The following is a 16549-nucleotide window of genomic DNA, read 5'->3' on the forward strand; positions in this document are numbered from 1 at the left end:
TTGTCAGATAAAAAGGGATTAAATAGTTTTCCACATATCTGAATACTCTATATATCAAATTTCAAGCCGGTAGATCAAAAATTCGTTGAGTATATAGGTTGAGAGTAGTCCTGTCACACACCTACATTCTCACTTTTATAGATATATAGATTATTTTCATGTTCATGTAATAGCCTGCTTATCTTCTCTCCAAGCAACCTTCTGTTGTTGAAAACTGTATCACTAAGTTTACTGGACGGCCAGACAAAGTCTATACAAGCAATTGATTAAAAATATTTAAAAAAAAAAAAAAAAAAAAAGAAAAAAAAGTTAAATACTAACCTGCTGTGAGGCATAACTGAGTGCTGATGTGGGACTACTGATATTCGAACCTGAACCTGCAGTAGCAAAAAATAAATGAATAAATAAATAAAAACGAATTAAAAAAAAAAAAATACACACAAAAATTTAAATCGCAACAAAACTTGTTAGATGGACAGACACACAAAAGTGTAGAGAATCCGTTAATTTAAAATGTGTTTTATTGGTCAGTAGAAACTGTAGATATCGTTTAATTGCATTACAATTTTAGATCCTTAGCAAAACAGCTGGCGGGGTGGGGTGGGGGATTCCGGTGTTTATCATGCAATTATTACTTTAAAATATTTGGAAATAAATCTGAAATATATATATATATATATATTAGTCTGTTTATTATACAAACATTATTGGCTACATATGTGCATACATGTTTCAGTGGAATCTCAATTCAAAGTGACCACCTCATCAGACCAGAAAAGGAGACCAATCTATGCAACCATTATATATATATATATATATATATATATATATATATATATATATATATATACACACACACACACACACACACACACACACACACACACTAGCAGGCTGCTCGGCATTGCCCGGTTGTAAAATACGCAGAAATATACTTTAATTCGTGCAGATTTCTTATCGTTATAGAGCGAATTCTCTATTGCTTATTATTCAATATATAGTAATGATTTCAAACGTTACAAAAATATGACTTCGGTACCACCTGCTAGAATCTATAACAGAACATTTCGCACTACAGCCTTAGTCATCATTAATCTCTCCAGCGTTGTTACTGTCTGAGCCGATACAAAAGGTTAAAAATTAAACAACTTTGGGCTACGATTGTTGAATTTTGCGCATGTGTAAATGGAACAGCAGGTGTAATATTTTATTCGACATACCCTGCTGAAGTCAACTATTTTGTTCACAATTTTGACCCTGCCATAGTAACTTTTGCTGACTAAAAACCAAATCGAAAGTTTGATCAAATCTGTAGGACAAATATTCAGAGAGGAGTTTGGTAGCGATTTTTCGCACACACATAGACAAGCTCACACACACACACACACACACACGATAGATGTATATAAAAATATTTCCGTGTGCTAGAACGTTTTCATTTTAAATTCTATGCAATTATGCAGAATGTAGAAACTATGCATAAATAGAATTAGGCAGAATTGTGAAATGAAAATAATCATTTAATAAGAAAACATACAAAATGAATAAGTAATTAATTAATCTTTGTTTCTGAAAGGAATATACAAATTCGCCTTCATGAAGTCGCTCGCATATCCAGGAATGAGTATATTAAAAAAAAAAAAAAAAACTTTTAATAATTTTTAATATCAATGTCAGTAAGAAAAAACTTTATAAGTGTATAGATATTTTATATATGAAATTATAAAACTGAACTGTACCCCCTTGCTTGAATCTTATGTTCCATGATTGGTCGATTCAATCTTTTAAAAAAGGGATGACAGGTGAATTGTATATACGTATGACCGTGGCCCAGATGGATGTAAGCTTTGATTTCGATTCTAGTTGATGCTATACAAATCATAATATACATTTTTTTGTTTTGTTTTGATCTTACTACTATATATTAAGTTCAATATAATAATAATATATATGTAAATTGCATGAATTAAAATATCACATTTAAGCATATTTTACAATCGGGCAATGCCAGGTGGCCTGCTAGTTATACATGTATATAATTTTATAGATCCACATAATGTTATAAGGAGATTTTATATATCGATTTTTACTATTTACTTCAACATGGTCATAATGGAAACATTAACCCGTGTGCGGGAATAACAATCTAATTGGTTAACTATTGGTTAAAACAGTACCACATTCATTACAAAGGGTCATCCTACTTAAAACAGCATGTTTGCTGTAGTTATTGTTTTATAGCTTTCCTTCCCCAACACACAAGTGACAACAAGTATCACCACTGCCTCAGCACCCACTCACCCTCATATGAATCATTATCATTGTTGTTAAAAAGAAAATATTGTCCTTGTGCTATTTCATGAATTGACCTTATCCCCGCCCCTCCAATCCAATTCTCGTGATGGCGACTGATTTAATATTTAATTGAATCATTCCTCTCTTGCTTGACTCATTGATATTTAGGAAAAAAAAAAGGTTGCCAATCAGAAGAAAGCACACATCAATTCCATATTGAATTAAATATTTAAAGCAAGGTTTCATTGACACAAATCGGACACACTGGGAAACACCTTTGATATTTGAGATAAAAAGCAATTAAGAGAATATCCCCCCATCTGTCTACTCAAAGAGAGAGGGCGAGGAAGGAGAGTTAAAAAAATAAAATGTCAGATAGTAATCTGTTTAATAGTGGGTGGGAAAGAGTCAGAAAAGGAGGGAGGGGCTCCTTATGACACCCCAGAGAGAAACGCTGTGAAATATTTCAATTTTGATTGAATGAACAGAAAAAAAATTGAATAAAACCTTTAAAAAAATAATTTTATGACTTTATAAAACATTTTTGACCTTTGTTTTAAATTGTTTGTTAAAATAAAAAATAAATAAAAAATGGTTTTCGTTAATAGTCGTACTTATTTGTTTACAAAGCCATTCGGCGGAAGTGACGTCAGAATTTTTAAGCTACGGATGACCAACACTAATGTAGCTTTAGTCTTTTTTAAATGAAAATTTGAACTTGTATGACAAAATTATAACCTTTATTATAAAATGTTTATGCACCGTGTTTTTTTTTTGTTGGTATATATTTTTTAATTATTATTATTTTTTTTTTTTACACCAAACAAAAATATAACTTAAAAAAATATTTATGAACCGCTTTTTTTTTTTTTCTTTTTTCAATGAGATTTTGTTTAATAAATATTTATGAATTGCCTTTTTTTCTTCTTTTTTTTTTAATATATTCATGAACTGTTTTTGAGTGATTAAAAAACAGTTCATAAACATATTGGAAAAAAAAAAGTAGTTCAATTTTTTATTATTATTATAACAGTTCTATTTTTATGTTTGATGCGAAGGAAATTACCTACACCTGATGCTTGATTAAAAAAAAAAAAAAACAGTGCATAAACATTAATATTATAAAGGTTATAATCTTGTTATAAAAATTCAAATAAAAACTGTTTGAATAAAATTTCCATTTTTATATTTGGCTTGAAGAAAAAAAAAAGAAAAAGCTACATTATGTAGTGTTGATCATCCATAGCTAAAATTTTGTCTCACGTCACTTCCGCCAAATAGCTTTGACAACTACGTGCGATTCTTAACGAAAGCCCCCCCTCAAAAAAAAAAAAATAAAATAAATACAAGTAAATTTACAGTTTAATTTGACACTATTTGATATATATATCTATCAAGAATCAGTAAAACCGTAGTTTAGCAATCCAAACTCCATATGGTAAAAAAAAATCATCTGAAGGCGATAAATGTTGTTTTATCTTATTGGTTTTGTTAAACATTAATAAATGAGTACCCATTTCGAATTAAAATCGATTTAGTATTACGCTTGCAATCTTTAGAAAACACGTTCAAAATGTGTGCATATGCTGAAATAATTAACTTCCGTTTGTATGAAGACTTCATTGTTTTGTTTTTTTCTAGGAATTATTTTAGCAGATGTGTACGTTTCAAGTGTTTTCTTAAGATTACAAGCGTAATATTAAATAGATTTTAACTCAAAACGGTTCCTCATCTGCATAATATTTAACAAAAACATAACTTGCGCAACGAGAGCATGCTACTCCCTCCCACCTCACGGATTAAATAAAGGGTTCCATTCAAAATTCCATGCAGATTCTCGAGTTCAACAGAAAGATTCCCAAGTTCGACAATATACACCTGAAGAAGGTTAGAGGTTACATCAACCAAGACATTGTGCGAACAACATTAGAACAATAATCTGAAGCGTCCCAATAATATGAATTTGGAAACTTCATCTCAAAATTTCAGAAACAGAAATTTAGTTTTTGAAAAACTAAACAGGACTGGTTTCGTATGCATATTTTTTGTGGTAACTCTACAGGTACTTAAAGCCCGGATTCAAGGAAGAAACCAGACATTCTAGATATAAGTCTTAGTAAATAAATCAGTGTTTATTTTTGGAGATTTAAAATGGGACGGATTTTAAAGAAATTATTTTTAATACATCAAAATTTTTCAAGTATCAAAGAAAAAACAATTTACATAAATACAAAATGGTTACTGAAAACAAAATGCTATAAAACAAAACAATCTTTGTTGTTAACATTAGTAATGGATCAAGTTTATAATGATGAAAAGATGGGGTTAGGTTTATAATAAAACGGCAAATGGATCAGTAAGGCTTTATAGGTATTTTCATGCTAATTAATAGGGATGGGAGAAGAGCTGGGAAAGGGAGGTAATCATAAAAAACCTGTTAGTCTACAAAAAAAAAAAAAAGCAAGCAAATTGTTAGCTTTTTGGGTAATTTAAAAAAATATATATTTTAGAGGAACAGAGAAAAATATTCTACATTTATTTTATAAAAATCATAACAAAAAGTGTATTATTAGTTGAAAAAAATATTAAAGTCATAAAAAGAGTTCACGCTTTTTAGAAGAGTTTAAAATGAAATTAAAAATGAAAGAGTTTTCAATTAGCAATTAAAATTTATGTCGATTAAAAAATTAGTAATGATAAAAGAGCACAAAATTTAAAAGCTTATTCAAAAATTGAAATGACATGCAAAAAAAAAAAAAAAAAAGTGTCATATATAGAGATATGGTGTTTATAGTTTCAAAATCGCCATTAGTTAAGCCTTTCTAGAATATTCTGTTGGCTTTTACAGGAATTAAAAAAAAATTGTCTTTGCAAAGGGAAGATGAGTAAAAAAAAAAAACAAAAAAAAAAAAAACAAGGACTGAGCCATGGACAGATATTCAGAGAAAACTTACTCCTATCCTAACCCTAAATAATAACAATAATAATAAGAATATGAAAAGCCTTGGCACCGGTAGTTACTCACCGCACATATATGAACTTTGTCCCGACTGAGAAAATGGACCCGAACCAGCTCCTAAGTAACCACCGCTTGTTAAATAACTGGGGTTTGCCATCTGGCTATTTGATGTCTTCAATTTCACAGCTGAATCAAGAAAAAAGATCTCACCCAATCTACCCATGGCTAGAATTTCAATGGTCAAGAATACAATGGTCAAGCAAACAATGGTCAGTTACCTTTAATGTTGAATTGAACCTCCCCAGTTCATCATTCGCATCATGGACTGGAGACAGAGTTCAATTATTGAAATGCATAAAGATACAGGATTATAACAAAAAGGACGCAAGTAAAACCATTGTCAGAAACCAAAGTACAAAAAGGAAATATAGCAATAAAAATTAAAAAAAAAAAAAAAATGAATAAAAATAAACAAAAAGAGAAAAAATATACTTAACAAAAAATATACCAGTCAGTTGGTTAGATATTAATTGGTTTAGAGAGAAAAAGAAAATGGGTTCCCGGGTTTGGTTTGGTTTGGTTGTTTTATGGGTGACCTAATACTGAATACGGTTATTTTGAAAAAAGTGTTTATTGTTTATGTTTTAAGTTCTTCATATCTTCAAATATTTATTCATGGTGTTTGGTTTGGTTGTTTTGTAGTGAATATTTGGCTTTGCAGAACATGATTGAATTTTTGTAAAGGGAAAGAAAAAAGAAACAATAGCATAGTTCAGTGCATTTTAGGTTAGGAAGCCGGTATCTTCAGACATCCTGATCTGGTAGTACACAGGACCAAAAAAGCAATTTCCTGCCTGAAATCACCAAACTAGATGTATACGGTTTGAGCAACGTATGCCTGAAACTGACTCCACTGAGATTAAATTCATACTTAAATAAATTCTTCTGAGTCAACTAATTTATACATTAAGAAAAAAAAAACATTTTCAATAAGTGAAAAGATCTATTTAAAGAAATCAACTAAAAAACAAAATTAAAGCTTAGGACTAATGCAGAGAAAAAAGACTGATATATTGTGGAATCTATACGTTTTATGACAAAATAAGTAACCACCATTTTTTTTATACATTAATTGGAATTCATTATTGAGAGGAGTTTTATTATTATTATTAATTTATTTATTGTGAACTATTATCCTCATCTTTTTGTTGTTTTAGCACTTTTTTTTTTTCAATTTCCTGATTTTGTTCTAGCTGAGAATGAGGCATCCTACCGCATCCCAGACTTTTACATTCCAATGGAGAGATCTTTTCAAGATTTTAACAGACCCTTTAAGTGCGATTGTTTATATATCTCTTGCACTTGAAATTCGTTTTCCTCAGTTTGGTTGCTTCTATAATTATTGGAATGGCGGAGATCTTTATAAGATTCCAGTTTTTTCATGTCATACATAAGACCTTCGTATTTCGTTACTTTTTTTTCATGTCATACATAAGACCTTCATATTTCGTTACTTTTTTTCATGTCATACATAAGACCTTTGTATTTCGTTACTTTTTTTCATGTCATACATAAGACCTTTGTATTTCGTTACTTTTTTCATATCATACATAAGACCTTCATATTTCGTTACTTTTTTCATGTCATACATAAGACCTTCGTATTTCGTCATTTTTTTCATGTCATACATAAGACCTTCGTATTTCGTTACTTTTTTCATGTCATACATAAGACCTTCGTATTTCGTAATTTTTTTTCATGTCATACATAAGACCTTCGTATTTCGTAATTTTTTTTTCATGTCATACATAAGACCTTCGTATTTCATTACTTTTTTTTTTTTTCATTTCAGTTGTGTTTAACCGAGCCACTTACGTGATAGCAACCGATGGTCACATAGTATACTCTCTTCAATCTCAATAAAGAAATCGGTACAATAAACTTGATTCAAACAAAAGTGCAAATAATCAACTTCGCCAATTCATGTCTTTTTCGTATCATGGCGCTATAAAATGATTTGCTCAATGAAATTATTTCATTTTTTTTTTTTGGTGTGTGTGTGCGTGTCTCATTTTACTTCAGACGAAGTTCTCAGAAATAAAAGGGGGCCCCTTTCTAGGGGCTAACACAGGATCTCTATATGAGATACAATGACATTCGAATAGTCTGTTAAAGATCTTTTATCTCTCAAACATCCAGTTGGTAAAAAAAAAGAAAAAAAAAAAAGGTGACAGCATAATTTTTCCATTTATTGCGGACTATTATCCTCTAGTTTTTAATTGTTGTTTCACGACGTTTCAGCCAACTATTCCTCTGGCCTTTGTCAGGTGGTTACTGTGATGGGATATGAACTCTGAATCTTCTAACTACATCCTTATCAATTACTGCCTTCCATAGTTGTTTCACCACGTTTTGGCCAACTAAGCCTCTGGCTGGCTTTGGGCAGGACTGAAACCACTATCTTCAGACAATGCTCACTTGGAACCGTAGAGATTCAACGTCTATTCACTGTGTCATGGGCTCCGAAGGGCAAAGGAATAGTTGGCCGAAACATTGTGAAACAACTAAAAGATGAGGATAATAGTCCGCAATAAATAATTAATACTCATCTCAATAAGCATTCAAATTAAATAATTTTTCCACTCCCTAATTCACCATTCAAATTTCTTATCGTATATCTTTCTAGTGGTCTCTGGGGTTTACCACATTTTAAGACAATAATTCATCTAGTGTGGTGGAGTATCCAGCTTCCTGCTCTTACTAGAGGTAACATCACTTGGATATGACGTACCATCTATAATATAGATCTCCCCTGTCTGTTTAAAAATGTATGTATGTATGTATGTCTATCTAAAACTTTTGACAGACGCAACAAATTTTCATGAGATCAGTATCATTTTGAAGCGCGACGTCTTGGACGACATATCAAAAAATTGGCCCAAAACATTAATACCTTCACCCTCAAATGGGCAGTTTTCTTCAAGGAGGGGGTCGATTTTTTGCGAGCTATTTTTGCAACTCAACGTATCAGTTGGATTGACTTTGCCTAATTTTAATGTTCCGAACTTCCGGTCGCGTCATGGAGTAGTGGAAAGGCGTCAGATTTTCTTTCACTTTCTTTTCCGCCTTCGCGTCACGGGTTCGAGCCTGCCTGCCTACTACCCCCCTTTCTTTTTTGCTCAACACAAACACCCGGGCAACGCCGGGCTCCCAGGCTAGTTCTTTGTAAAAGCCATTGTGCGTTAACCATACCAAAGAGATTTTATTTGGACCGCAAATACTATGCGATTTGGAATATTTTATCATGGTTTACTTATAGGGAAAAGTATCCTCCTGTAAGATTGTCCTGACCCCCCCCCCCGCTCCCCCCGCCTTGCAGAGATCTTAGACCCTCAAAGATGGTGTCTCGTATGCATTTAAATCTTTGTTGCAGGCATTAAAGTTCTTTCATTTATATCGGTCCTGATATGTCCGACAATATTTTTTTTTTTCAACTGAATCACTAAGTTTTTATTTGACTTGTCCTTTCCTCAATTACCTTCAATCGAGCTGGACCATATATGATCCTAGCAAAAGAGGACCTAGTGCTGTCACATCAGCAGCCGGTCTGTGAATAATTACAAGGACGAATCTTCAACTGGTATGAAATCCTTGTTGCTGGGAAACGGGGGGGGGGGGCGGGTCAGACAAGAATATCTTAATGTTGATAACTTAATTTGATTTAGTAAACATTTTTTTTATCGAAACTTCTCCAGACAAGGCATAAAGTAATTTGATGTAAGGAGCTAAAATAAATACCACTTTAAGGTAAAAAAAAAAAAAAAAAAAAAACTCAAGGATATAGCTTAGATGAATAGCTTCTAAACCAGTAAACATTCTTTTGTCATATATTGCTCATGGAGCCTGAGGACTAAAGGACAAAATAATGGAAGCAAGAGGCTTCGGAAAGTAAACACTAGGTGAACTTTCTACTCTTCAAAAGTAATTAAAAGGTAAACTATTGATTTAAGTAATCAGGTTTTTCTTTTAAACATTGAAATATTGCTGAAGTTTCATTTCTCTTACGATCGAATATGCTCAGCTATGTAAACTTGTTACATTTAAAACTCAATTGTCTGCTGGTATAAATAATTATGTTTAAATACATATAAAAAAGGAACTTCAGTTCTTTTTGTATCTTAAAATCTCTTTAAATACTTAATTGGAAAAAAAAAAAAAAAAACGTATGAAGAAATGCATGCTAAGAAAAAAAAAAGCATGCAAAGGAGACAGTGGATTTAAAGAAAAAAAAAGGAAAATGTTCACAATTCAAAGAGAAGCCAGTTAAGGTCATTCAAAGTAGAAAACAGCAGCAGCAACTCATCTAATCTCATCCAATTTGTCGAATTTGACCACTCCTGACCCGTTAGGTCAGTATTTCATACATAACAAAAGTGAATACATGTGTCCGGCTTGTTTCAACATATTTATTTATTATTATTATTATTTTTTTTTTTTTTTAGAAGCACGATTCATACGATGTTCAATATAGATTTTTTTTTTCTACTGAGTGAGCTAGAATTGTTGGTGATTATCATCAGCAACATTACAATAGAGATGCAACCAGTGTTTAAAAACTGGTTCAAAAACTCGGTTGCACTTGTTCAAAAACTAGTCTAAACTATTTCTTGTGCGGATTGTGTTCATGCAAAGCTGAGAATACATTTTAAATAGATATCTAATTCCATTGTAAGATATTGTAGGAAATTAAAAAAAACAAAAAAAAACTTTATTATTAAAAACTAGCGGCTGTGCCGCGTCGGCACACACAACACAGAGTCAAACATAAAATCGAGTACACTCAACATCGTCTTAACATCAACGCTTACTCTGTGAGCTCAGAGTACGGGAAATTCCCATATGCACAAAACAAAATCACTTAAAAAATAAAAATACTCTATAACTAAGAGTAAGGATAATGAGTAAACGTTGGATAAAATGGTTAAAACTATTACGAACTTGCCAGGATTTGAACCTGGCACCTCTGATCTGTAAAACAAATGCACCGAAATTTTAATATAGTGAAAGAGCTGTTTGGCAAGAAAAATATTTGGATCTTGCAATGTAGCTATACGCCTGTTCCACCGCACAAAAGTTAAATAAAAACTGCCCAAGTAAAAATGGAGTAATTAAAACCTACACCTTCACTATGACTTTTTGCTTCATTTCTTTACAGACATGGACGTTTTTTTTGTGTCACTTTTTAAAAATGTTCTTCATTATAATTTACAAACATTTCTGATAGATTTTTTTTTTTTTTTTTTACACCTGAACATATATATATATATATATATGAAATGAGGGAAATGGAAAAAATAGTTTTGCCAGTGTTTGTACTAATCTATAATATAAATCTCACTTGTCTGTTTAGATGTATGTATATTTGTATGTCAGCCTAAATCTTTTGACAGAGGCGACAGATTTTCACGAGATCGGTATCATTTTGAAGCTCAATCCTTCGGACAACAAATATCGAAAAATTAGTTAAAAACATTAATTCCTTCACCCTCAACTGGGCATTTTTCTACAAGTAGGGATCGCTCTTTCGCCGATATTTTCAAACATCCCCTCTTTTCGATTGTCTAGCAATAATTTAAATATTCGTCACTTCCGGGTTGGCAATGAGCGCAACAGCAAAGACGTCACTTATTTTTTCTTCATTCTTTTTCTCCTTCATGGTACTGGTCCGAGCCTGCCTACTACCACTTTTTTGCTAACCCGCACACCTCCACACACCTGAGCAACGCAGGGCACTCAGGCTAGTATTCATATAAGAACATATTTTTTTAAACTTTCCGGTTTAAGATATTTTCTTTACATTTTTCCTTTTGACTTTAAGCAAGATGTTGTTTTATATAAATACTAGTGCAAACACTGGTAAAGCATATTTTTTTATCATTTTAATGGGCAGTGTACACTAGTGATTAAATAACAGTTTGTGTGTGTAAAGTTAGAAGAGTTTCTGCTGCTGCAATAATTACTGTCATTCATTAGTGGCCATTGGGCAGTTAAAACAAACAAAGACTAATTCACTGCACAATTACACATTAAACAGATCAAATGAAGTGAAATCACAAAAAAATGGACAAAAGAAACAAGAGAAAACATTTTAAATAATTACAAACAGAATCTTATAAAAAAGCAGTCACCAAATATTCATGAGAAAACTTTATACTAAATTTATCATTTATAGATGCAGAATTAAACAAGTTTTAATCATATCACATTTCTTACCAAAAAATTCTCAGATGCAATAAAGTTGAATTTTGCAAAAACAAAAAAAAAAGAAAAGAAAAAACATGTTTTTACAAAAAAGAAAACATTTGCTTTTTCAGGAAAAAAAAAAAAAAAAAAAAAAAATCGTTTTTAAAAAGGAAGTCAGAACACCAGAGTTGGTCAGTCAAAAGAAACAAAAAGCAAAAATTTCATGGATAAGGACCGTCGTGTGTCTATAGAGGTTGATGTCAGTGTGGGAACTGTACAGACAATTATTTCCGAGGAACTAAAGAAATGGAAGATTTGCGCAGTTTGTCCCAAGGGTTCTCAGAGAAGATCAGACTATTTGACCAAGATGGCCATCAAGGCAATTCCTCACCCTCCTTATAGTCTAGACCTTGCTCCCTGTGACTTTTGGTTATACCCTAAGCTCAAAGAAAACTTTACATACTGTAGTTATGACACAATTGAGATGGAAGAGGCTGTGACGGCGGTCATTGACATGCTCACATGAGAGGACTTCTATAGAACCTTCCAGAAGTTGTTGGAATGGTACAGTGTGCATTGACTAGTTTCATGTGTGCAACATCAATAGAAGTGCCCATATGAAAAGGTCTGGAAACATATTGAAGGCACCTCATATATATATATATATATATATATATATATATATATATATGCATAGATCATTGTATAACGATTAGATCACTGTGACTGACGTAAAGAACATACAAAATTAAAATGTTTAAATTCAACATTATTTCTTGCAGTTAATGGTAGCCGATTGGATATGGTCTTTGCTAATTAAGCCAGAGATGGCTTGTGTTGCCGGGTTTGGATCTGTCAACTGGTGTTAATCGTGACACCCTGCACTGAAGATGGCCGAAAGGATGAAACACTAGTGTCTGTAGGTATTTAATTATTATAGTAAAAAGTAATCATATATATATATATATACACACACACGAGTAAAATAAAATATAAAATGATGGTTGACGTTCTGCGAATGAAAACCTAAAATTAATAAATGGTAATCACACACATTTATAACTTTTTTTCCAAGGTAGGAAGGAACCTAAAGTTTCTTTCATTCTTCACTCGCACGTGGTCTGTAACCCTTTTCCTCAGCATTTTTCCAACCAAATCCTAATGAAATAGGGACGAAACGTTGATTACCATTTATTAATTGTGGTTTTCCCTCTCATTCGCATATATATATAATTTGAAGTTGCTAGTTTTCAAAAGTAAGGTAACCAATGAAATATAACGAGATTAATAAAAGAGTGCTCAATACGGAAGTAGAGCAAGTTACATTTTCCGGATCCACTTTCATAAGTAAGTGGTGTTGCCTGAGGAGGTCTCTAGTTGCTAAACGCTAGAAGATCAAAACATGCTCATGACTGTGTAGCAACAAATTTCTGCTCATGGAAAGACAAATTGAATATATATATATATATTTCAATGATCTTATTCGTCTATACAAATCTTCTGTATTCATTTATTTTTTCATCTAATGTCAGTGTGAGTTGGCATTTGTCACGACATCAATCATTAATTAGTTCCACGAATATGTGTGCGGGCGAGGGAGATGGAGTATAAAACCTTGTTAATTTCTACTTGCTTATCTCGAAGTATCAGAAAATTCAAAATACTTGACTTGATTTTTTTTTATCAATTTAGAGTTAATAAGGTCTACACTGTTTGGGTGGAGGTGTGGGTGGTGTTGTGCTTGTAGGAGTTCAATTAAAATATCAATTAACTTGAAACACTTAATTTGGTCTCATTACCTCTCAGCTAATGAGATCATATCTCACACTATAAAATGTATGCCTGTCTGTCAAGCAATTCAATGAAGAAAATTAAAAAAAAAAAAAAAAAAAATGGCCCTATACCAAAATCATATCTCATGTAAAATTTCACAAGGAATCTTACATTGTTAATTATTTCCTATTAGCTTATGGTGCATTTATCTATGTCAAACATCCATGAAAAGCAAAGATGACGTTTTTAATTTTCAAGAAAATTAAAAATTATAGGAAATAAAATATGATACAAAGAGTTGGGCTTTTTGTGTAGGAAACGTTGGGAAGGCATGCTAGTCTATACAATCTACTAAATCAAAAGTGTGCTACAGGTCCAAATACCATATATATACCAAACTTCAATTCAAATATTCAGAGACAAGTTTGATAGCGTTCTCACACACAAGGTTTCTCTCTCTCTCTCTCACACACACACACACACTATTTCTGTATGTTAAAACGATTCCATCTGAAATTCTACACTATTCTGCAGAATGCAAAAACTATGCATAAATAAAATTCAGCGCAACAGTGAAATGAAACAAATCATTTAATAAGAAACCATAAAAAAATCAAATAACTAATTAACACTCACTTTTTAAAGGAATATGTAAATTAATCATGTAATCGCTTGCATATTCATGGCTGAGTATATTAAAAAATTATTAAAAACGTATATTTTAAGAATTTTTGAATAGAAAAAGTAGGATTTTAGCATCAACGTCAGAGCCAGAAAAATTAATATACAGATATGTATCAGATTCTAAAAAATTCCAACTTTGTTGCCCTCCACCCCCCCCCCCCACACCAAAAAAATCCCCGATATTCTGCACTATTGATGGAACAGCTGTAAAAATCATCCTTTTGCTATTTAATAAAAAAATATGATGGTTGGAATTTAATTTTTCTATTTCTAAATGTTCAAAAATTATAAAAATCTTTTTCTTACGCATATCAATCTGAAGGATTGAACAGAAGTGTTCACTTCATTCATTAATAACACACATACACACGTATGTGTGTGTGTGTGTGTGTGTGTGTGTGTGTGTTACAGAAGATCAGAAAAACATTTCTACCGTAGGTTTCAAATATAACAATGGAGACCAGTCTCTGGTCAACTACGTCAGCCTCTTCAGTATCTGTTTATATCTGTCTCTCCGGAAATGGTCCGTTTGGAGTTGGATTTGAAACTGATGGTAGCGATGTTTTTATCTACTTTAAAACAAATATAAATTTTACACGCTTGAATTGATATTTTGTTCATAATCGAGCACTCTGCCAGGGTTCTTTCCCCACAAAGCTTTAATATATATAAGGTAAATTAAAATGAAATAATAAATAGGCGAATAGAACAAATTAACTATAAATACACTTAACTAAGCCTTGACAGCAACTACAACAACAATTACTCTTGATGACGATTGAGATCACTGAGCAAAAGCGCTTTGGCAAATCGCCAAAAAATCTAACTTAGTGCCATAATATACAACCTACCAGCCAAAACAAAACAGAATTGCCTGTAGAATCAGGAAAAGTGAAAACTCAGTCGTGTTTAACCAGACATGTTTAGCTAACGACTTGCTGCCGAATTTATATATATATATATATATATATATATATATATATATGTATGTTCATTGACAAGAAAAAATACATAAAGAAAATACAAGACAAGGCTATCTGCATCATCATGGATATGGCAATCCCACAGACTGACAACAATCCATAAAAGTCTGGTGATATAGTAACATACTGCTGGGGCACTCTGGGCTATTGATATTCTGGGCTGCTTCGGCCCCAAAACCATGCCTGAACCCAGACTCATCATCTGATGAAGGTTTTGTTGGAAGCAATGCTGCTGTAAACGCAACAGCTATTGTATAAATATATATATATATATATATATATATATATATATATATATATATATGAGAACTGATTAAAAGTTTTATATAGTTTGGTAACCGCTTGTTACAAGTTTCTGAAATATAAAATACCCAAGGAAAAACTGGAGCAGGCCACTTACTATCAGATACAGGATATGGCGATTGTAACATCTGATAAGGACTCGGTCCTGGCTGTGAGTAGTAGCTGGGATTCTGGAACCCCAGCTGACTGGAGTACGTCTGCATGGTGTTGGTTTGGGATGCTGTGGGCGCAGACAGGATATGAGAGTAGGAACTAAGAGAAAAGAAAAAGAAAAGATGAGACAGCAAAAAATGTAACAGATGTCATGATACATTAAACAGAATAGGATCACATATTAAATGAAATGCAGCCAATCATATAGAGAACTTATTTTTTATACATATTTTTCAAATATTTTTATTTAATTGGGTTTTTTTCCAGTATAGCAACAAAACAAAAGTTATTGATAAACAAATACATAATGAAAATGTTACAAAAGGCAAGATAAATTACTTTTCTACCTTTCCCCCCCGGATACTTTTTTTTTTGTGTGTTTTTAACATATTTTAAAGTGTTTATTTATTTTGTGACATTTATGATCACCGTGACATTTATTTCTACCAATATTTGGTTTAAGTTTTGAGCCATTAGCAAGACACCCCATATGTCAACCATTCTGTTTTAGTAATAATTTCAGCACTAGATTTGCGTTTTGAAGTATATAAACACTTCAAAGTAATTTAAAAAAACAATTTGTTTACATTGGACTTGAAGACAACCATATTGTATTGAAGAGTGGAGAAAATTATTGATAGTGGTTTCAACTAAACCAGTGTTTTTCGTGAAAGTTTGGCAAGGGATGGGGAGGATCATTGGAGCTCAGACAAGCACCTGCCATGGTAATAACGATAAAGCAGAAACAGGTCAGCAGCATCTCTTCTGTGGGAAAGAGGTTGCAGAGAAGAGAAAAGGGCATCCCCTACTAGGCTACAAAGACTATTTTGATCTCTGTCAAGGCAGGATAAGTTGCTTCTAGCAGCTTCTGTCCAGATGTGGCAACAGTACCCCATCCTAGGATATACATGACAGGTAGAGAATTGTATCGGCAGTGAAATATCGACTGGAGCAGTAGAATGATTCCACCATCCATCCAGCGACCTTGGCAGCAGATCTGATGTACATGTTCCAACTCAGATCAAGAGCAAAGGTCAAACTCAGAAGCTTGTCAAAACATGGAGCCTCCCGAAGTGAACTATTAAGCCTTAAATGTTTAACATATGCTAAACTCGAAATCATAAAATGGATTTTGACCAAAAAATGACAAGGATTC

At 32.3% G+C, this 16549-nt stretch overlaps 1 protein-coding gene across 15 annotated transcripts in view; it reads right to left on the reverse strand.

Moving 5' to 3' along the window:
- LOC145279823 (protein phosphatase EYA1-like) overlaps positions 1-16549 on the reverse strand; it is a 1162399-nt gene that overhangs the window by 91483 nt on the left and 1054367 nt on the right. For 13 of the 15 annotated variants that reach the window (XM_080131213.1, XM_080131215.1, XM_080131216.1 and 10 more), the window contains 3 exons: positions 15338-15492; positions 5321-5440; positions 322-377 (listed from right to left, as the gene is read on the reverse strand). In XM_080131213.1, coding sequence (XP_079987339.1) covers positions 322-377; positions 5321-5440; positions 15338-15492 — 331 coding nt within the window. The remainder of the gene's footprint in view (positions 1-321; positions 378-5320; positions 5441-15337; positions 15493-16549) is intronic. The other 2 variants (XM_080131218.1, XM_080131219.1) reach the window with 1 other exon arrangement.

This window comes from Euprymna scolopes, chromosome 7 (assembly GCF_053919585.1).
Source record: "Euprymna scolopes isolate OS-2025 chromosome 7, ASM5391958v1, whole genome shotgun sequence".
NCBI classification, from domain to species: domain Eukaryota; kingdom Metazoa; phylum Mollusca; class Cephalopoda; order Sepiida; family Sepiolidae; genus Euprymna; species Euprymna scolopes.